This window comes from Oncorhynchus mykiss, chromosome 20 (assembly GCF_013265735.2).
Source record: "Oncorhynchus mykiss isolate Arlee chromosome 20, USDA_OmykA_1.1, whole genome shotgun sequence".
NCBI lineage: Eukaryota > Metazoa > Chordata > Actinopteri > Salmoniformes > Salmonidae > Oncorhynchus > Oncorhynchus mykiss.
In genome coordinates this window covers 43486452-43509582 of record NC_048584.1, presented here as the reverse complement: position 1 = coordinate 43509582, position 23131 = coordinate 43486452, and the positions used below count along the sequence as shown (strand labels likewise).

Sequence of the window (23131 nt, the reverse complement as noted above, 5' to 3'; positions counted from 1 at the left end):
CCAGCTAGATCTACTGTCTCTATTATAATATGACAGACCAGCTAGGTCTACTGTCTCTATTATATTATGACAGACCAGCTAGATCTACTGTCTCTATTATAATATGACAGACCAGCTAGGTCTACTGTCTCTATTATATTATGACAGACCAGCTAGATCTACTGTCTCTATTATATTATGACAGACCAGCTAGATCTACTGTCGCTATTATAATATGACAGACCAGCTAGGTCTACTGTCTCTATTATAATATGACAGACCAGCTAGGTCTACTGTCTCTATTATAATATGACAGACCAGCTAGATCTACTGTCTCTATTATAATATGACAGACCAGCTAGATCTACTGTCTCTATTATAATATGACAGACCAGCTAGATCTACTGTCGCTATTATAATATGACAGACCAGCTACGTCTACTGTCTCTATTATAATATGACAGACAAGCTAGATCTACTGTCTCTATTATAATATGACAGACCAGCTAGGTCTACTGTCTCTATTATAATATGACAGACCAGCTAGATCTACTGTCTCTATTATATTATGACAGACCAGCTAGATCTACTGTCTCTATTATAATATGACAGACCAGCTAGGTCTACTGTCTCTATTATATTATGACAGACCAGCTAGATCTACTGTCGCTATTATAATATGACAGACCAGCTAGGTCTACTGTCTCTATTATAATATGACAGACCAGCTAGATCTACTGTCTCTATTATAATATGACAGACCAGCTAGGTCTACTGTCTCTATTATATTATGACAGACCAGCTAGATCTACTGTCTCTATTATAATATGACAGACCAGCTAGGTCTACTGTCTCTATTATATTATGACAGACCAGCTAGATCTACTGTCTCTATTATATTATGACAGACCAGCTAGATCTACTGTCGCTATTATAATATGACAGACCAGCTAGGTCTACTGTCTCTATTATAATATGACAGACCAGCTAGGTCTACTGTCTCTATTATAATATGACAGACCAGCTAGATCTACTGTCTCTATTATAATATGACAGACCAGCTAGGTCTACTGTCTCTGTTATAATATGACAGACCAGCTAGGTTTTCTGTCTCTATTGTAATATGACAGACCAGCTAGATCTACTGTCTCTATTATATTATGACAGACCAGCTAGGTCTACTGTCTCTTTTATATTATGACAGACCAGCTAGATCTACTGTCGCTATTATATTATGACAGACAAGCTAGATCTACTGTCTCTCTTATAATATGACAAACCAGCTACATCTACTGTCTCTATTATATTTTGACAGACCAGCTACATCTACTGTCTCTATTATATTATGACAGACCAGCTAGATCTACTGTCTCTATTATATTATGACAGACCAGCTAGATCTACTGTCTCTATTATATTATGACAGACCAGCTAGATCTACTGTCGCTATTATAATATGACAGACCAGCTAGATCTACTGTCTCTATTATATAATGACAGACCAGCTCGATCTACTGTCTCTATTATATTATGACAGACCAGCTAGGTCTACTGTCTCTTTTATATTATGACAGACCAGCTAGATCTACTGTCTCTATTATATTATGACAGACCAGCTAGGTCTACTGTCTCTATTATATTATGACAGACCAGCTAGATCTACTGTCTCTATTATATTATGACAGACCAGCTAGATCTACTGTCGCTATTATAATATGACAGACCAGCTAGGTCTACTGTCTCTTTTATATTATGACAGACCAGCTAGGTCTACTGTCTCTTTTATATTATGACAGACCAGCTAGATCTACTGTCTCTATTATATTATGACAGACCAGCTAGATCTACTGTCGCTATTATAATATGACAGACCAGCTAGGTCTACTGTCTCTATTATAATATGACAGACCAGCTAGATCTACTGTCTCTATTATAATATGACAGACCAGCTAGGTCTATTGTCTCTGTTATAATATGACAGACCAGCTAGGTTTTCTGTCTCTATTGTAATATGACAGACCAGCTAGATCTACTGTCTCTATTATATTATGACAGACCAGCTAGGTCTACTGTCTCTTTTATATTATGACAGACCAGCTAGATCTACTGTCGCTATTATATTATGACAGACAAGCTAGATCTACTGTCTCTCTTATAATATGACAAACCAGCTAGATCTACTGTCTCTATTATATTGTGACAGACCAGCTAGATCTACTGTCTCTATTATATTATGACAGACCAGCTACATCTACTGTCTCTATTATATTTTGACAGACCAGCTACATCTACTGTCTCTATTAAATTATGACAGACCAGCTAGATCTACTGTCTCTATTATATTATAACAGACCAGCTAGATCTACTGTCTCTATTATATTATGACAGACCAGCTAGGTCTACTGTCTCTATTATATTATGACAGACCAGCTAGATCTACTGTCTCTATTATATTATGACAGACCAGCTAGATCTACTGTCGCTATTATAATATGACAGACCAGCTAGATCTACTGTCTCTATTATATTATGACAGACCAGCTCGATCTACTGTCTCTATTATATTATGACAGACCAGCTAGATCTACTGTCTCTATTATATTATGACAGACCAGCTAGATCTACTGTCTCTATTATAATATGACAGACCAGCTAGGTCTACTGTCTCTTTTATATTATGACAGACCAGCTAGATCTACTGTCGCTATTATAATATGACAGACCAGCTAGGTCTACTGTCTCTATTATATTATGACAGACCAGCTAGATCTACTGTCTCTATTATATTATGACAGACCAGCTAGATCTACTGTCGCTATTATAATATGACAGACAAGCTAGGTCTACTGTCTCTATTATAATATGACAGACCAGCTAGGTCTACTGTCTCTATTATAATATGACAGACCAGCTAGATCTACTGTCTCTATTATAATATGACAGACCAGCTAGGTCTACTGTCTCTGTTATAATATGACAGACCAGCTAGGTTTTCTGTCTCTATTGTAATATGACAGACCAGCTAGATCTACTGTCTCTATTATATTATGACAGACCAGCTAGGTCTACTGTCTCTTTTATATTATGACAGACCAGCTAGATCTACTGTCGCTATTATATTATGACAGACAAGCTAGATCTACTGTCTCTCTTATAATATGACAAACCAGCTACATCTACTGTCTCTATTATATTTTGACAGACCAGCTACATCTACTGTCTCTATTATATTATGACAGACCAGCTAGATCTACTGTCTCTATTATATTATGACAGACCAGCTAGATCTACTGTCTCTATTATATTATGACAGACCAGCTAGATCTACTGTCGCTATTATAATATGACAGACCAGCTAGATCTACTGTCTCTATTATATAATGACAGACCAGCTCGATCTACTGTCTCTATTATATTATGACAGACCAGCTAGATCTACTGTCTCTTTTATATTATGACAGACCAGCTAGATCTACTGTCTCTATTATATTATGACAGACCAGCTAGGTCTACTGTCTCTATTATATTATGACAGACCAGTTAGATCTACTGTCGCTATTATAATATGACAGACCAGCTAGGTCTACTGTCTCTTTTATATTATGACAGACCAGCTAGATCTACTGTCTCTATTATATTATGACAGACCAGCTAGATCTACTGTCGCTATTATAATATGACAGACCAGCTAGGTCTACTGTCTCTATTATAATATGACAGACCAGCTAGATCTACTGTCTCTATTATAATATGACAGACCAGCTAGGTCTACTGTCTCTGTTATAATATGACAGACCAGCTAGGTTTTCTGTCTCTATTATATTATGACAGACCAGCTAGATCTACTGTCTCTATTATAATATGACAGACCAGCTTGGTCTACTGTCTCTTTTATATTATGACAGACCAGCTAGATCTACTGTCTCTATTATATTATGACAGACCAGCTAGGTCTACTGTCTCTATTATATTATGACAGACCAGCTAGATCTACTGTCTCTATTATATTATGACAGACCAGTTAGATCTACTGTCGCTATTATAATATGACAGACCAGCTAGGTCTACTGTCTCTTTTATATTATGACAGACCAGCTAGATCTACTGTCTCTATTATATTATGACAGACCAGCTAGATCTACTGTCGCTATTATAATATGACAGACCAGCTAGGTCTACTGTCTCTATTATAATATGACAGACCAGCTAGATCTACTGTCTCTATTATAATATGACAGACCAGCTAGGTCTACTGTCTCTGTTATAATATGACAGACCAGCTAGGTTTTCTGTCTCTATTGTAATATGACAGACCAGCTAGATCTACTGTCTCTATTATATTATGACAGACCAGCTAGGTCTACTGTCTCTTTTATATTATGACAGACCAGCTAGATCTACTGTCGCTATTATATTATGACAGACAAGCTAGATCTACTGTCTCTCTTATAATATCACAAACCAGCTAGATCTACTGTCTCTATTATATTGTGACAGACCAGCTAGATCTACTGTCTCTATTATATTATGACAGACCAGCTACATCTACTGTCTCTATTATATTTTGACAGACCAGCTACATCTACTGTCTCTATTAAATTATGACAGACCAGCTAGATCTACTGTCTCTATTATATTATAACAGACCAGCTAGATCTACTGTCTCTATTATATTATGACAGACCAGCTAGGTCTACTGTCTCTATTATATTATGACAGACCAGCTAGATCTACTGTCTCTATTATATTATGACAGACCAGCTAGATCTACTGTCGCTATTATAATATGACAGACCAGCTAGATCTACTGTCTCTATTATATTATGACAGACCAGCTCGATCTACTGTCTCTATTATATTATGACAGACCAGCTAGATCTACTGTCTCTATTATATTATGACAGACCAGCTAGATCTACTGTCTCTATTATAATATGACAGACCAGCTAGGTCTACTGTCTCTTTTATATTATGACAGACCAGCTAGATCTACTGTCGCTATTATAATATGACAGACCAGCTAGGTCTACTGTCTCTATTATATTATGACAGACCAGCTAGATCTACTGTCTCTATTATATTATGACAGACCAGCTAGATCTACTGTCGCTATTATAATATGACAGACCAGCTAGGTCTACTGTCTCTTTTATATTATGACAGACCAGCTAGATCTACTGTCTCTATTATATTATGACAGACCAGCTAGATCTACTGTCACTATTATAATATGACAGACCAGCTAGGTCTACTGTCTCTTTTACATTATGACAGACCAGCTAGATCTACTGTCTCTATTATATTATGACAGACCAGCTAGATCTACTGTCTCTATTATATTGTGACAGACCAGCTAGATCTACTGTCTCTATTATATTATGACAGACCAGCTACATCTACTGTCTCTATTATATTTTGAAAAACCAGCTACATCTACTGTCTCTATTATATTATGACAGACCAGCTAGATCTACTGTCTCTATTATATTATGACAGACCAGCTAGATCTACTGTCTCTATTATATTATGACAGACCAGCTAGATCTACAGTCGCTATTATAATATGACAGACCAGCTAGATCTACTGTCTCTATTATATTATGACAGACCAGCTAGATCTACTGTCTCTATTATATTATGACAGACCAGCTAGATCTACTGTCTCTATTATAATATGACAGACCAGCTAGGTCTACTGTCTCTTTTATATTATGACAGACCAGCTAGATCTACTGTCGCTATTATAATATGACAGACCAGCTAGGTCTACTGTCTCTATTATAATATGACAGACCAGCTAGATCTACTGTCTCTATTATAATATGACAGACCAGCTAGGTCTACTGTCTCTATTATAATATGACAGACCAGCTAGGTCTACTGTCTCTTTTATATTATGACGGACCAGCTAGATCTACTGTCGCTATTATAATATGACAGACCAGCTAGGTCTACTGTCTCTATTATAATATGACAGACCAGCTAGATCTACTGTCTCTAATTATAATATGACAGACCAGCTAGGTCTACTGTCTCTATTATAATATGACAGACCAGCTAGATCTACTGTCTCTATTATATTATGACAGACCAGCTAGATCTACTGTCGCTATTATAATATGACAGACCAGCTAGGTCTACTGTCTCTTTTATATTATGACAGACCAGCTAGATCTACTGTCTCTATTATATTATGACAGACCAGCTAGATCTACTGTCGCTATTATAATATGACAGACCAGCTAGATCTACTGTCGCTATTATAATATGACAGACCAGCTAGGTCTACTGTCTCTATTAAAATATGACAGACCAGCTAGATCTACTGTCTCTATTATAATATGACAGACCAGCTAGGTCTACTGTCTCTATTATAATATGACAGACCAGCTAGATCTACTGTCTCTATTATAATATGACAGACCAGCTTGTGCAAGTTCTCCCACTTAAAAAGATGAGGCCTGTAATTGTCATCATAGGTACACTTCAACTATAACAGACAAAATGAGAAGAAGAAAATCCAGAAAATCACATTGTAGGATTTTTAATGAATTTATTTGCAAATTATGGTGATAAAATAAGTATTTGGTCAATAACAAAAGTTTATCACTTTGTTGGCCCTTTGTTGAGGTCAAACGTTTTCTGTAAGTCTTCACAAGGTTTTAACACACTGTTTTAATTAATATACACTGCTCAAAAAAATAAAGGGAACACTTAAACAACACAATGTAACTCCAAGTCAATCACACTTCTGTGAAATCAAACTGTCCACGTAGGAAGCAACACTGATTCACAATACATTTCACATGCTGTTGTGCAAATGGAATAGACAACAGGTGGAAATTATAGGCAATTAGCAAGACACCCCCAATAAAGGAGTGGTTCTGCAGGTGGGGACCACAGACCACTTCTCAGTTCCTATGCTTCCTGGCTGATGTTTTGGTCACTTTTGAATGCTGGCGGTGCTTTCACTCTAGTGGTAGCATGAGATGGAGTCTACAACCCACACAAGTGGCTCAGGTAGTGTAGCTCATCCAGGATGGCACATCAATGCGAGCTGTGGCAAGAAGGTTTGCTGTGTCTGTCAGCGTAGTGTCCAGAGCATGGAGGCGCTACCAGGAGACAGGCCAGTACATCAGGAGACGTGGAGGAGGCCGTAGGAGGGCAACAACCCAGCAGCAGGACCGCTACCTCCACCTTTGTGCAAGGAGGAGCAGGAGGAGCACTGCCAGAGCCCTGCAAAATGACCTCCAGCAGGCCACAAATGTGCATGTGTCTGCTCAAACGGTCAGAAACAGACTCCATGAAGGTGGTATGAGGGCCCGACGTCCACAGGCGGGGGTTGTGCTTACAGCCTAACACCGTGCAGGACGTTTGGCATTTGCCAGAGAACACCAACATTGGCAAATTCGCCACTGGCGCCCTGTGCTCTTCACAGATGAAAGCAGGTTCACACTGAGCACATGTGACAGACGTGACAGAGTCTGGAGACGCCGTGGAGAACGTTCTGCTGCCTGCAACATCCTCCAGCATGACCGGTTTGGCGGTGGGTCAGTCATGGTGTGGGGTGGCATTTCTTTGGGGGGCCGCACAGCCCTCCATGTGCTCGCCAGAGGTAGCCTGAATGCCATTAGGTACCGAGATGAGATCCTCAGACCCCTTGTGAGACCATATGCTGGTGCGGTTGTGGCTGGAGTGTGTCAGCAGTTCCTGCAAGAGGAAGGCATTGATGCTATGGACTGGCCCGCCCGTTCCCCAGACCTGAATCCAATTGAGCACATCTGGGACATCATGTCTCGCTCCATCCACCAACGCCACGTTGCACCAAAGACTGTCCAGGAGTTGGCGGATGCTTTAGTCCAGGTCTGGGAGGAGATCCCTCAGGAGACCATCCGCCACCTCATCAGGAGCATGCCCAGGCGTTGTAGAGAGGTCATACAGGCACGTGGAGGCCACACACACTACTGAGCCTCATTTTGACTTGTTTTAAGGACATTACATCAAAGTTGGATCAGCCTGTAGTGTGGTTTTCCACTTTAATTTTGAGTGTGACTCCAAATCCAGACCTCCATGGGTTGATAAATTTGATTTCCATTGATCATTTTTGTATGATTTTGTTGTCAGCACATTCAACTATGTAAAGAAAAAAGTATTTAATAAGAATATTTCATTCATTCAGATCTAGGATGTGTTATTTTAGTGTTCCCTTTATTTTTTTGAGCAGTGTATATGATACATGCATATTATGAACCATTAATCTATGAAACTTTACCCATTTTATATCAATAAATTATGATCCATTAATCATTTAATAGCTATTAAAGCGTTATTTTGTGTTCCTTCAGAATTTACACTCTGATCCATTTTGTGAGTATGGAGTCCAAGACTGGTAGAACACTGATGGTATGCAGGTAAATTAGCATAACCTTCTTGACGGTGACTTGTAGGTAAATTAGCATAACCTTATTGACGGTGACTTGTAGGTAAATTAGCATAACCTTATTGACGGTGACTTGTAGGTAATTGACTCTGTACCGGTACCCCCTGTATATAGCCTCCACATTGACTCTGTACCGGTACCCCCTGTATATAGCCTCCACATTGACTCTGTACCGGTACCCCCTGTATATAGCCTCCACATTGACTCTGTACCGGTATCCCCCTGTATATAGCCTCCACATTGACTCTGTACCGGTACCCCCTGTATATAGCCTCCACATTGACTCTGTACCGGTACCCCCTGTATATAGCCTCCACATTTACTCTGTACCGGTACCCCCTGTATATAGCCTCCACATTGACTCTGTACCAGTACCCGCTGTATATAGCCTCCACATTGACTCTGTACCGGTACCTCCCTGTATATAGCCTCCACATTGACTCTGTACCGTAATACCCTGTATATAGCCTCCACATTGACTCTGTACCGGTACCCCCTGTATATAGCCTCCACATTGACTCTGTACCGGTACCTCCCTGTATATAGCCTCCACATTGACTCTGTACCGGTACCTCCCTGTATATAGCTTCCACATTGACTCTGTACCGGTACCCCCTGTATATAGCCTCCACATTGACTCTGTACCGGTACCCCCTGTATATAGCCTCCACATTGACTCTGTACCGGTACCTCCCTGTATATAGCCTCCACAGTGACTCTGTACCGGTACCTCCTGTATATAGCCTCCACATTGACTCTGTACAGGTACCTCCTGTATATAGCCTCCACATTGACTCTGTACAGGTACCCCCTGTATATAGCCTCCACATTGACTCTGTACTGGTACCCCCTGTATATAGCCTCCACATTGACTCTGTACCGGTACCCCCTGTATATAGCCTCCACATTGACTCTGTACCAGTACCCCCTGTATATAGCCTCCACATTGACTCTGTACCGTAATACCCTGTATATAGCCTCCACATTGACTCTACCGTAATACCCTGTATATAGCCTCCACATTGACTCTACCGTAATACCCTGTATATAGCCTCCACATTGACTCTACCGTAATACCCTGTATATAGCCTCCACATTGACTCTGTACCGTAACACCCTGTATATAGCCTCCACATTGACTCTGTACCGTAATACCCTGTATATAGCCTCCACATTGACTCTGTACCAGTACCCCCTGTATATAGCCTCCACATTGACTCTGTACCGTAACACCCTGTATATAGCCTCCACATTGACTCTGTACCATAATACCCTGTATATAGCCTCCACATTGACTCTGTACCGTAATACCCTGTATATAGCCTCCACATTGACTCTGTACCGTAATACCCTGTATATAGCCTCCACATTGACTCTGTACCGTAATACCCTGTATATAGCCTCCACATTGACTCTGTACCGTAATACCCTGTATATAGCCTCCACATTGACTCTGTACCGTAATACCCTGTATATAGCCTCCACATTGACTCTGTACCGTAATACCCTGTATATAGCCTCCACATTGACTCTGTACCAGTACCTCCCTGTATATAGCCTCCACATTGACTCTGTACCAGTACCTCCCTGTATATAGCCTCCACATTGACTCTGTACCAGTACCTCCCTGTATATAGCCTCCACATTGACTCTGTACTGGTACCCCCTGTATATAGCCTCCACATTGACTCTGTACCGTAATACCCTGTATATAGCCTCCACATTGACTCTGTACCGTAATACCCTATATATAGCCTCCACATTGACTCTGCACCGTAATACCCTGTATATAGCCTCCACAATGACTCTGTACCGTAATACCCTGTATATAGTCTCCACATTGACTCTGTACCGTAATACCCTGTATATAGTCTCCACATTGACTCTGTACCGTAATACCCTGTATATAGTCTCCACATTGACTCTGTACCGTAATACCCTGTATATAGTCTCCACATTGACTCTGTACCGTAATACCCTGTATATAGCATCCACATTGACTCTGTATCGTAATACCCTGTATATAGTCTCCACATTGACTCTGTACCGTAATACCCTGTATATAGTCTCCACATTGACTCTGTACCATAATACCCTGTATATAGTCTCCACATTGACTCTGTACCGTAATACCCTGTATATAGTCTCCACATTGACTCTGTACCGTAATACCCTGTATATAGCATCCACATTGACTCTGTACCGTAATACCCTGTATATAGCCTCCACATTGACTCTGTACTGGTACCCCCTGTATATAGCCTCCACATTGACTCTGTACCGTAATACCCTGTATATAGCATCCACATTGACTCTGTACCGTAATACCCTGTATATAGTCTCCACATTGACTCTGTACCGTAATACCCTGTATATAGCATCCACATTGACTCTGTACCGTAATACCCTGTATATAGCCTCCACATTGACTCTGTACTGGTACCCCCTGTATATAGCCTCCACATTGACTCTGTACCGTAATACCCTGTATATAGTCTCCACATTGACTCTGTACCGTAATACCCTGTATATAGTCTCCACATTGACTCTGTACCGTAATACCCTGTATATAGTCTCCACATTGACTCTGTACCGTAATACCCTGTATATAGTCTCCACATTGACTCTGTACCGTAATACCCTGTATATAGCATCCACATTGACTCTGTACCGTAATACCCTGTATATAGTCTCCACATTGACTCTGTACCGTAATACCCTGTATATAGTCTCCACATGGTTATTTTACTGCTGCTCTTGAATGATTCGTTACTTAATTTCTTTATTTTTTTTGTTGTATTTTCTTAACTGCATTGTTGGTTAGGGGCTTGTAAGTCAGCATTTCACTGTAAGTTTGTATTCGGCGCATGTGACAAATAACATTTAATTTAATCATGCAAAACACATTTCTATTTTATAGTGAGATTGGAATCTATAACCTCCTGTTCTCTATCCATGGAATTAAGGCTGTTGCTTCCCAAACACATTGCCCAGATATTATTACATCATTTTGTCAGGTGTTTTTTGTTTGTTTTGGTGTTCAGCAGGTATTATTCCCCCCCCCCCCCCCCCCCCCGTCTGTCTCCTGAGGCAAGTCGACGTTCTGACGATATTGACATTTGACAGGTTTTTATATTAAATTCAGATTACTGGATATTAGCTTGCCCCAGTTTCTGACATACTTTATACACAAGTCATATTTGGTTCTTAGCTTAGCAAGATTATTTGGACTCTGTCTTTGCACACCCAGCATCTGTCTTAGCACACACAAACAGCAGAGTGGATAAACCACGATAACGGGATGGTAGCAGCAGAGTGGATAACAGGATGGTAGCAGCAGAGTGGATAACAGGATGGTAGCAGCAGAGTGGATAACAGGATGGTAGCAGCAGAGTGGATAACAGGATGGTAGCAGCAGAGTGGATAACAGGATGGTAACAGCAGAGTGGATAACAGGATGGTAGCAGCAGAGTGGATAACAGGATGGTAGCAGCAGAGTGGATAACAGGATGGTAACAGCAGAGTGGATAACAGGATGGTAACAGCAGAGTGGATAACAGGATGGTAGCAGCAGAGTGGATAACAGGATGGTAACAGCAGAGTGGATAACAGGATGGTAACAGCAGAGTGGATAACAGGATGGTAACAGCAGAGTGGATAACAGGATGGTAACAGCAGAGTGGATAACAGGATGGTAACAGCAGAGTGGATAACAGGATGGTAACAGCAGAGTGGATAACAGGATGGTAACAGCAGAGTGGATAACAGGATGGTAACAGCAGAGTGGATAACAGGATAGTAACAGCAGAGTGGATAACAGGATAAAAGCAGCTGGACATATGCAACAATATCCTAATAAAAACTGTTCTTTGGGACAGAATTAGTGCCTAATATGATTATATTCCTTTGTGTTTATCAGTCAAAGATCAACCATCTAGATCAGGCCTGGGCAACTCCAGTCCTCGGGGGCATGATTGACTTTTGACCCAGCTAATACACTTGACTCCAGTAATCAACTAATCATGATCTTTAGTTGAAATCAGCTGTGTTTGCTAGGGATGTGGGGAAGAGCATGACCCCCGAGGACTGGAATTGCCCAGGCCTGATAGACTATACCGGAGGTTATAAAGGTGCTGTTTAACTTGGGAAAAGGTTGAGATTGTTTATTAACAGGCATTCCCCCAGACAGCATCAGTTTAATGACAGGCATTCCCCCAGACAGCATCAGTTTATTCACAGGCATTCCCCCAGACAGCATCAGTTTAATGACAGGCATTCCCCAAAGACAGCATCAGTTTATTCACAGGCATTCCCCAAAGACAGCATCAGTTTATTCACAGGCATTCCCCAAAGACAGCATCAGTGTATTAACAGGCATTCCCCAAAGACAGCATCAGTGTATTAACAGGCATTCCCCAAGACAGCATCCGTTTATTCACAGGCATTCCCCAAAGACAGCATCAGTTTATTCACAGGCATTCCCCAAAGACAGCATCAGTTTATTCACAGGCATTCCCCCAGACAGCATCAGTTTCATGACAGGCATTCCCCAAAGACAGCATCAGTTTATTCACAGGCATTCCCCCAGACAGCATCAGTTTATTCACAGGCATTCCCCAAAGACAGCATCAGTGTATTAACAGGCATTCCCCAAGACAGCATCCGTTTATTCACAGGCATTCTCCAAAGACAGCATCAGTTTCATGACAGGCATTCCCCAAAGACAGCATCATTGCGGCAAAACAATAAATATACAAGACTACAAAACCTCGCCCCCAATAATACTCAAAATGCCTAAGTTTCACGTGACAGCAGCCTACGGAAAGCTCTTAAAACAAACTGTGCTGTATCATTTCAGATCAGTCAGGCAGCATACTAGATGACACCTTATTCCCTATGTAGTGCACTACGTTTGACCAGGGCCTCATAAGAAGACCCATAGGGCTCTGGTCAATAGCAGTGCACTACCCCATGGGGCTCTGGTCAATAGTAGTGCACTACCCCATAGGGCTCTGGTCAATAGCAGTGCACTACCCCATGGGGCTCTGGTCAATAGTAGTGCACTACCCCATAGGGCTCTGGTCAATAGTAGTGCACTACCCCATAGGGCTCTGGTCAATAGTAGTGCACTACCCCATAGGGCTCTGGTCAATAGTAGTGCACTACCCCATAGGGCTCTGGTCAATAGTAGTGCACTACCCCATAGGGCTCTGGTCAATAGTAGTGCAATACCCCATAGGGCTCTGGTCAATAGTAGTGCACTACCCCATAGGGCTCTGGTCAATAGTAGTGCACTACCCCATAGGGCTCTGGTCAATAGTAGTGCACTACCCCATAGGGCTCTGGTCTATAGTAGTGCACTACCCCATAGGGCTCTGGTCAAAAGTAGTGCACTACAGAAATATCTTATTTTCATAAGTGTTCAGACCCTTTGCTATGAGACTCAACATTGAGCTCAGGTGCATCCTGTTTCCATTGATCATCCTTGAGATGTTTCTACAACTTGGAGTCCACCTGTGGTAAATTCAGTTGATTGGACATGATTTGGAAAGGCACACACCTGTCTATACAAGGTCCCACAGTTGACAGTGCATGTCAGAGCAAAAACCAAGCCATGAGATCGAAGGAATTGTCCATAGAGCTCAGAGACAGGATTGTGTCGAGGCACAGATCTGAGGAAGGGTACCAAAACATTTAGGCAGCATTGAAGGTCCCCAAGAACACAGTGGCCTCCATCATTCTTAAATGGAAGAAGTTTGGAACCACCAAGACTCTTCCTTGAGCTGGCTGCCCAGCCAAACTGAGCAATCTGGGGAGAAGGGCCTTGGTCAGGGAGGTGACCAAGAACCTGATGGTCACTCTGAAAGAGCTCCTCTTGGAGATAGGAGAACCTTCCAGAAGGACAACCATCTCTGCAGCACTCCACCAATCAGGCCTTTATGGTAGAGTGGCCAGATGGAAGCCTCTCCTCAGTAAAAGGCACATGTCAGTCCTCTTGGAGTTCGCCAAAAGGCACCTAAAGACTCACAGACCATGAGAAACATGATTCTCTGGTCGGATGAAACCAAGATATAACTCTTTGGCCTGAATGCCAAGCGTCACGTCTGGAGGAAATCTGGCACCATCCCTACGATGAAGCAAGGTGGTGGCAGCATCACTACGATGAAGCATGGTGGTGGCAGCATCACTACGGTGAAGCATGGTGGTGGCAGCATCACTACGGTGAAGCATGGTGGTGGCAGCATCACTACGGTGAAGCATGGTGGTGGCAGCATCACTACGGTGAAGCATGGTGGTGGCAGCATCACTACGGTGAAGCATGGTGGTGGCAGCATCACTACGGTGAAGCATGTTGGTGGCAGCATCACTACGGTGAAGCATGGTGGTGGCAGCATCACTACGGTGAAGCATGGTGGTGGCAGCATCAGGCTGTGGGGATAATGTTCAGCGGCAGGGACTGGGAGACTAGTCAGGATCGAGGCAAAGATGAACGGAGCAAAGAACAGAGATCCTTGATGAAAACCTGCTCTAAAGCTTCTCAGGACCTCAGACTGGAGTGAAGATTGACCTTCCAACAGGACAACGACCCTAAGCACACAGCCAAGACAACGCAGGAGTGGCTTCGGGACAAGTCTCTGAATGTCCTTGAGTGGCCCAGCCAGAGCCCGGACTTGAACCCGATCTAACATCTCTGGAGTGACCTGAAAATAGCTGTGCAGCAACACTCCTCATCCAACCTGACAGAGCTTGAGAGGATCTGCAGAGAAGAATGGGAGAAACTCCCCAAATACAGGTGTGCCAAGCTTGTAGTGTCATACCCAAGAAGACTTCAGGCTGTAATCAATGCCAAAGTACTGAGTAAAGGGTCTGAATACTTATGTAAATTAAAAAATAAAACCTGTTTTTGTTATGTCATTATGGGGTATTGTGTGTAGATTCATGAGGGAAATAAACAATTTAACACATTTTTAGAACAAGGCTGTAACGTTACAGAATGTGGAATGAGTCAAGGGGTCTGAACACTTCCAAATGTACCGTATAGGGAATAGGGTACTGTATAGGGAATAGGGTGCCATTTGGGATACAGCCCTTAGTATAATGCCCAACTAAGCACATAGTAGATTACGTGACTGATTATATTCCCATCATATCTGAGGTCCTAATGAGTTGAATCACCCTCTGTTCTGATGAGATATACTGAGTTATAGTTGCCTATTGTTGGCATTTAAAAGAAGAGAAGAAAGAGGATGGAAGCCTCTGGCTGGTCTTTGTGTAGAGTAGACCTCACAGACACTCACAGACACACACACACACACACAGACACAGACACAGACACACACACACACAGACACACACAGACACAGACAGACACACACACACACACAGACACAGACACACACACACAGACACACACACACACAGACACAGACAGACACAGACACATAGACACAGGTCTCTAATTCTGTTTGGGAGAGGCGATCTCCCGTGCGGTGTCTTGGGCACACTTCAACATGGCTCGTACCAACCGGGTGAAACCCATGTCTTTAGGTTTCTCTAGACCTCGCATCAGGCGCTGCTTCATTATGGCTACAAACTCCTTATTACTCAGTTCTCCATTACCTAGGGGGAGGGAGGGAAGGAGGAGGGAGCAGAGATATGATATGATAGATAGGAGGACATACAAACTCCTTATTACCTAGGGGGAGGGAGGGAAGGAGGAGGGAGCAGAGATATGATATGATAGATAGGAGGACATACAAACTCCTTATTACTCAGTTCTCCATTACCTGGAGGGAGGGAGGGAAGGAGGAGGGAGCAGAGATATGATATGATAGATAGGAGGACATACAAACTCCTTATTACTCCGTTCTTCATTACCTGGAGGGAGGGAGGGAAGGAGGAGGGAGCAGAGATATGATATGATAGATAGGAGGACATACAAAGTCCTTATTACTCAGTTCTTCATTACCTGGAGGGAGGGAGGATTCAATCATGGGGAAAGAGAGAGAAGAAGAGAGGGATTGATAGATAGGAGGACAGACAGACAGATGAAAGGAGAATAAGAGGACAGACAGACAGACAGATGGAAGGAGAATAAGAGGACAGACAGACAGATGAAAGGAGAATAAGAGGACAGACAGACAGACAGATGGAAGGAGAATAAGAGGACAGACAGACAGATGGAAGGAGAATAAGAGGACAGACAGACAGATGGAAGGAGAATAAGAGGACAGACAGACAGATGGAAGGAGAATAAGAGAACAGACAGACAGATGGAAGGAGAATAAGAGGACAGACAGACAGATGAAAGGAGAATAAGAGGACAGACAGACAGACAGACAGACAGACAGACAGATGGAAGGAGAATAAGAGGACAGACAGACAGATGGACGGAGAATAAGAGGACAGACAGACAGATGGAAGGAGAATAAGAGGACAGACAGACAGATGAAAGGAGAATAAGAGGACAGACAGACAGGAAGGAGAATAAGAGGACAGACAGACAGATGGAAGGAGAATAAGAGGGCAGACAGACAGATGGAAGGAGAATAAGAGGACAGACAGACAGATGAAAGGAGAATAAGAGGGCAGACAGACAGATGGAAGGAGAATAAGAGGACAGACAGACAGATGGAAGGAGAATAAGAGGACAGACAGACAGATGAAAGGAGAATAAGAGGACAGACAGACAGATGGAAGGAGAATAAGAGGACAGACAGACAGATGAAAGGAGAATAAGAGGACAGACAGACAGATGGAAGGAGAATAAGAGGACAGACAGACAGATGGAAGGAGAATAAGAGGACAGACAGACAGACAGACAGATGGAAGGAGAATAAGTGGACAGACAGACAGATGGAAGGAGAATAAGAGGACAGACAGACAGATGGAAGGAGAATAAGAGGACAGACAGACAGATGGAAGGAGAATAAGAGGACAGACAGACAGATGGAAGGAGAATAAGAGGACAGACAGACAGATGGAAGGAGAATAAGAGGACAGACAGACAGATGAAAGAAGAATAAGAGGACAGACAGATGAAAGGAGAATAAGAGGACAGACAGATGAAAGGAGAATACATTACAATAAGGAAGGGGAAAAAGGAGAGGGAGAAAAAGAGAGCGATATTGTTTTCAGTAGTTAACAATAGAGAGATATAACCATTAGTCAGGGGACAATAAAGAACACTCAAACGCCCACTCACCATCACAGTCGAACAGAGCAAACACAACGTCACACACATGATCAGACAGATCCACTTTAGCCACCGTACGAGCTACCTGCTTCATCGTGGCTGAAAGAAAGAGAGAGAGAGAGATATGGAAGAGTAGAGAGAATTAAAGAATGAGAACAGAAGGAAATAGTTGAGGGAAGAAGGAGACAGAGAGAAAGGGTTACATTTACAATTTGAGGCATTTAGCAGAGACTCTTATCCACAGTGACTTTGTTTGTACATTCATCTTAAAAAGGTTTAGCATTACTGCACAAGAGTAATCAATCAGCATGCTTCATAGTGTCTGAGAGAGGGAGAGAGAGAGAGAGAGAGAGAGAGAGATGGAGAGGGAGAAAAGGATGGAGAGAGAAAGAGAAAGAGAGAGAGAGAGAGGGATGGCGAGAGAGAGAGAGAGAGAGAGGGGGGTGGAGAGAGAGAGGGAGAGAGAGAGAGAGAGAGAGAGGGGGGGATGGAGAGAGAGAGGGATAGAGAGAGAGAGAGAGAGAGAGAGAGAGAGAGAGGGATGGAGAGAGAGAGAGAGGGAGAGAGAGAGATGGAGAGGAGGGATGAGTGTGAAATCAAGAAGCATGCTTCATAGTGGCTGAGAGAGAGGGATAGAAGAGGAAAGAGGACGAGAGAATGAAGATTTAGAACGACTAATAAACAGGAAAAGGAGTGTGGACACATGAACAGGAAAGGCAGTCTGGGAGGCAGCTGGAAGCAGCAGGAGACGCAGCAGGAGAGGCAGCCTGGGAGGCAGCTGGAAGCAGCAGGAGAGGCAGCAGGAGACGCAGCAGGAGAGGCAGCCTGGGAGGCAGCTGGAAGCAGCAGGAGAGGCAGTCTGGGAAGCAACGGGAAGCAGCAGGAGGGGCGGTGCTGCCTTGATCAATAACACAGACACTTAAGACTGGCTGAGACAGAGAGGAGAGTAGAGGACTATCCACTTAAGACTGGCTGAGACAGACAGAGATAGAGAGATGAGAAAGGAGAGGAGAGTAGAGGACTATCCACTTAAGACTGGCTGAGACAGACAGAGAGAGAGAGATGAGAGAGGAGAGGAGAGTAGAGGTATATCCACTTAAGACTGGCTGAGACAGAGAGAGAGATGAGAGAGGAGAGTAGAGGTCTATCCACTTAAGACTGGCTGAGACAGAGAGAGAGACAGAGAGAGAAAGACAGAGAGAGAGAGAGAGACACAGAGAGAGAGAGACAGAGAGAGGCAGAGAGGAGACAGAGAGAGACAGAGAGAGAGACAGAGAGAGAGAGAGAGACACAGAGAGAGAGAGACAGAGAGAGGCAGAGAGGAGACAGAGAGAGACAGAGAGAGAGACAGAGAGAGAGAGAGAGAGAAAGAGAGAGAGACAGAGAGAGACAGAGAGAGAGACAGAGAGATAGGAAAGGAGAGGAAGAGAGATGACAACAAGGCCATGAAAAGCACATGAGCCTCTATGAGGACCATTGATCACAAAACTCCAAACCAGCGACAGAAATGAAACCTAGGAAGGAGAGAGAGTGTAAAGGAGGAGTGAGAGAAGAGGGGATAGAGGGAGGAAAGGGGAGAGAGAACAATGGAAATAGAGAGAGTAAATGAGAGAAATATAGAGAGTAAAGGAGGGAATTAGAGAGGATAAAGGAGGGAAATATAGAGAGTAAAGGAGGGAAATATAGAGGATAAAGGAGGGAAAAATAGAGGATAAAGGAGGGAAATATAGAGGATAAAGGAGGGAAATATAGAGGATAAAGGAGGGAAATATAGAGGATGAAGGAGGGAAATATAGAGAGTAAAGGAGGGAAATATAGAGGATAAAGGAGGGAAATATAGAGGATAAAGGAGGGAAATATAGAGGATAAAGGAGGGAAATATAGAGGATAAAGGAGGGAAATATAGAGAGTAAAGGAGGGAAATATAGAGGATAAAGGAGGGAAATATAGAGGATGAAGGAGGGAAATATAGAGGATAAAGGAGGGAAATAAAGGAGGGAAATATAGAGGATAAAGGAGGGAAATATAGAGGATAAAGGAGGGAAATATAGAGGATAAAGGAGGGAGATATAGAGAGTAAAGGAGGGAAATATAGAGGATAAAGGAGGGAAAATAGAGAGTAAAGGAGGGAAATATAGAGGATAAAGGAGGGAAATATAGAGGATAAAGTAGGGAAATATAGAGGATAAAGGAGGGAAATATAGAGAGTAAAGGAGGGAAATATAGAGGATAAAGGAGGGAAATATAGAGGATAAAGGAGGGAAATATAGAGAGTAAAGGAGGGAAATATAGAGGATAAAGGAGGGAAATATAGAGGATAAAGGAGGGAAATATAGAGGATAAAGGAGGGAAATATAGAGGATAAAGGAGGGAAATATAGAGGATAATGGAGGGAAATATAGAGGATAAAGGAGGGAATTAGAGAGGATAAAGGAGGGAAATATAGAGGATAAAGGAGGGAAATATAGAGGAGAAAGGAGGGAATTATAGAGGATAAAGGAGGGAAATATAGAGAGTAAAGGAGGGAAATATAGAGGAAAAAAAGGGAATTATAGAGGATAAAGGAGGGAAATATAGAGAGTAAAGGAGGGAAATATAGAGGATAAAGGAGGGAAATATAGAGAGTAAAGGAGGGAAATATAGAGAGTAAAGGAGGGAAATATAGAGGATAAAGGAGGGAATTAGAGAGGATAAAGGAGGGAAATATAGAGAGTAAAGGAGGGAAATATAGAGGATAAAGGAGGGAAATATAGAGGAGAAAGGAGGGAAATATAGAGGATAAAGGAGGGAAATAGAGAGAGTAAAGGAGGGAAATATAGAGGATAAAGGAGGGAAATATAGAGAGTAAAGGAGGGAAATATAGAGGATAAAGGAGGGAAATATAGAGGAGAAAGGAGGGAAATATAGAGGATAAAGGAGGGAAATAGAGAGAGTAAAGGAGGGAAATATAGAGGATGAAGGAGGGAAATATAGAGGATAAAGGAGGGAAATATAGAGGATAAAGGAGGGAAATAGAGAGAGTAAAGGAGGGAAATATAGAGGATGAAGGAGGGAAATATAGAGGATAAAGGAGGGAAATATAGAGGATAAAGGAGGGAAATATAGAGGATAAAGGAGGGAAATATAGAGGATAAAGGAGGGAAATATAGAGGATGAAGGAGGGAAATATAGAGAGTACAGGAGGGAAATATAGAGGATAAAGGAGGGAAATATAGAGGAGAAAGGAGGGAAATATAGAGGATAAAGGAGGGAAATAGAGAGAGTAAAGGAGGGAAATATAGAGGATAAAGGAGGGAAATATAGAGGATAAAGGAGGGAAATATAGAGGATAAAGGAGGGACATATAGAGAGTAAAGGAGGGAAATATAGAGGATAAAGGAAGGAAATATAGAGGATAAAGGAGGGAAATAGAGAGAGTAAAGGAGGGAAATATAGAGGATGAAGGAGGGAAATAGAGAGAGTAAAGGAGGGAAATATAGAGGATGAAGGAGGGAAATATAGAGAGTACAGGAGGGAATTAGAGAGAGTAAAGGAGGGAAATATAGAGGAGAAAGGAGGGAAATAGAGAGAGTAAAGGAGGGAAATATAGAGGATAAAGGAGGGAAATATAGAGAGTAAAGGACGGAAATATAGAGAGTAAAGGAGGGAAATATAGAGGATAAAGGAGGGAAGTATAGAGGATAAAGGAGGGAAATATAGAGGATAAAGGAGGGAAATATAGAGAGTAAAGGAGGGAAATATAGAGGATGAAGGAGGGAAATATAGAGAGTACAGGAGGGAATTAGAGAGAGCAAAGGAGGGAAATATAGAGGATAAAGGAGGGAAATAGAGAGAGTAAAGGAGGGAAATATAGAGGAAAAAAAGGGAATTATAGAGGATAAAGGAGGGAAATATAGAGAGTAAAGGAGGGAAATATAGAGGAAAAAAGGGAATTATAGAGGATAAAGGAGGGAAATATAGAGAGTAAAGGAGGGAAATATAGAGGATAAAGGAGGGAAATATAGAGAGTAAAGGAGGGAAATATAGAGGATAAAGGAGGGAAATATAGAGGATAAAGGAGGGAAATATAGAGGATAAAGGAGGGACATATAGAGAGTAAAGGAGGGAAATATAGAGGATAAAGGAAGGAAATATAGAGGATAAAGGAGGGAAATAGAGAGAGTAAAGGAGGGAAATATAGAGGATGAAGGAGGGAAATAGAGAGAGTAAAGGAGGGAAATATAGAGGATGAAGGAGGGAAATATAGAGAGTACAGGAGGGAATTAGAGAGAGTAAAGGAGGGAAATATAGAGGAGAAAGGAGGGAAATAGAGAGAGTAAAGGAGGGAAATATAGAGGATAAAGGAGGGAAATAGAGAGAGTAAAGGACGGAAATATAGAGAGTAAAGGAGGGAAATATAGAGGATAAAGGAGGGAAGTATAGAGGATAAAGGAGGGAAATATAGAGGATAAAGGAGGGAAATATAGAGAGTAAAGGAGGGAAATATAGAGGATGAAGGAGGGAAATAGAGAGAGTAAAGGAGGGAAATATAGAGGATAAAGGAGGGAAATAGAGAGAGTAAAGGAGGGAAATATAGAGGAAAAAAAGGGAATTATAGAGGATAAAGGAGGGAAATATAGAGAGTAAAGGAGGGAAATATAGAGGAAAAAAAGGGAATTATAGAGGATAAAGGAGGGAAATATAGAGAGTAAAGGAGGGAAATATAGAGGATAAAGGAGGGAAATATAGAGAGTAAAGGAGGGAAATATAGAGAGTAAAGGAGGGAAATATAGAGGATAAAGGAGGGAATTAGAGAGGATAAAGGAGGGAAATATAGAGAGTAAAGGAGGGAAATATAGAGGATAAAGGAGGGAAATATAGAGGAGAAAGGAGGGAAATATAGAGGATAAAGGAGGGAAATAGAGAGAGTAAAGGAGGGAAATATAGAGGATAAAGGAGGGAAATATAGAGAGTAAAGGAGGGAAATATAGAGGATAAAGGAGGGAAATATAGAGGAGAAAGGAGGGAAATATAGAGGTTAAAGGAGGGAAATAGAGAGAGTAAAGGAGGGAAATATAGAGGATGAAAGAGGGAAATATAGAGGATAAAGGAGGGAAATATAGAGGATAAAGGAGGGAAATAGAGAGAGTAAAGGAGGGAAATATAGAGGATGAAGGAGGGAAATATAGAGGATAAAGGAGGGAAATATAGAGGATAAAGGAGGGAAATATAGAGGATAAAGGAGGGAAATATAGAGGATAAAGGAAGGAAATATAGAGGATGAAGGAGGGAAATATAGAGAGTACAGGAGGGAAATATAGAGGATAAAGGAGGGAAATATAGAGGAGAAAGGAGGGAAATATAGAGGATAAAGGAGGGAAATAGAGAGAGTAAAGGAGGGAAATATAGAGGATAAAGGAGGGAAAGATAGAGGATAAAGGAGGGAAATATAGAGGATAAAGGAGGGACATATAGAGGATAAAGGAGGGAAATATAGAGGATAAAGGAGGGAAATATAGAGAGTAAAGGAGGGAAAT

At 41.9% G+C, this 23131-nt stretch overlaps 1 protein-coding gene across 1 annotated transcript in view; it reads right to left on the bottom strand.

Annotated features, from left to right (window-relative positions):
* Window positions 1-15401: 15401 nt before the first annotated feature.
* Window positions 15402-23131, bottom strand: part of LOC118942021 (calcium uptake protein 1, mitochondrial-like) — a 45468-nt gene continuing 37738 nt past the window's right edge. The window contains exons 8-9 of the mRNA XM_036955570.1: window positions 17625-17714; window positions 15402-16039 (exon numbers count right to left, since the gene is read on the bottom strand). Coding sequence (XP_036811465.1) covers window positions 15876-16039; window positions 17625-17714 — 254 coding nt within the window. The 3' untranslated portion in view covers window positions 15402-15875. The remainder of the gene's footprint in view (window positions 16040-17624; window positions 17715-23131) is intronic.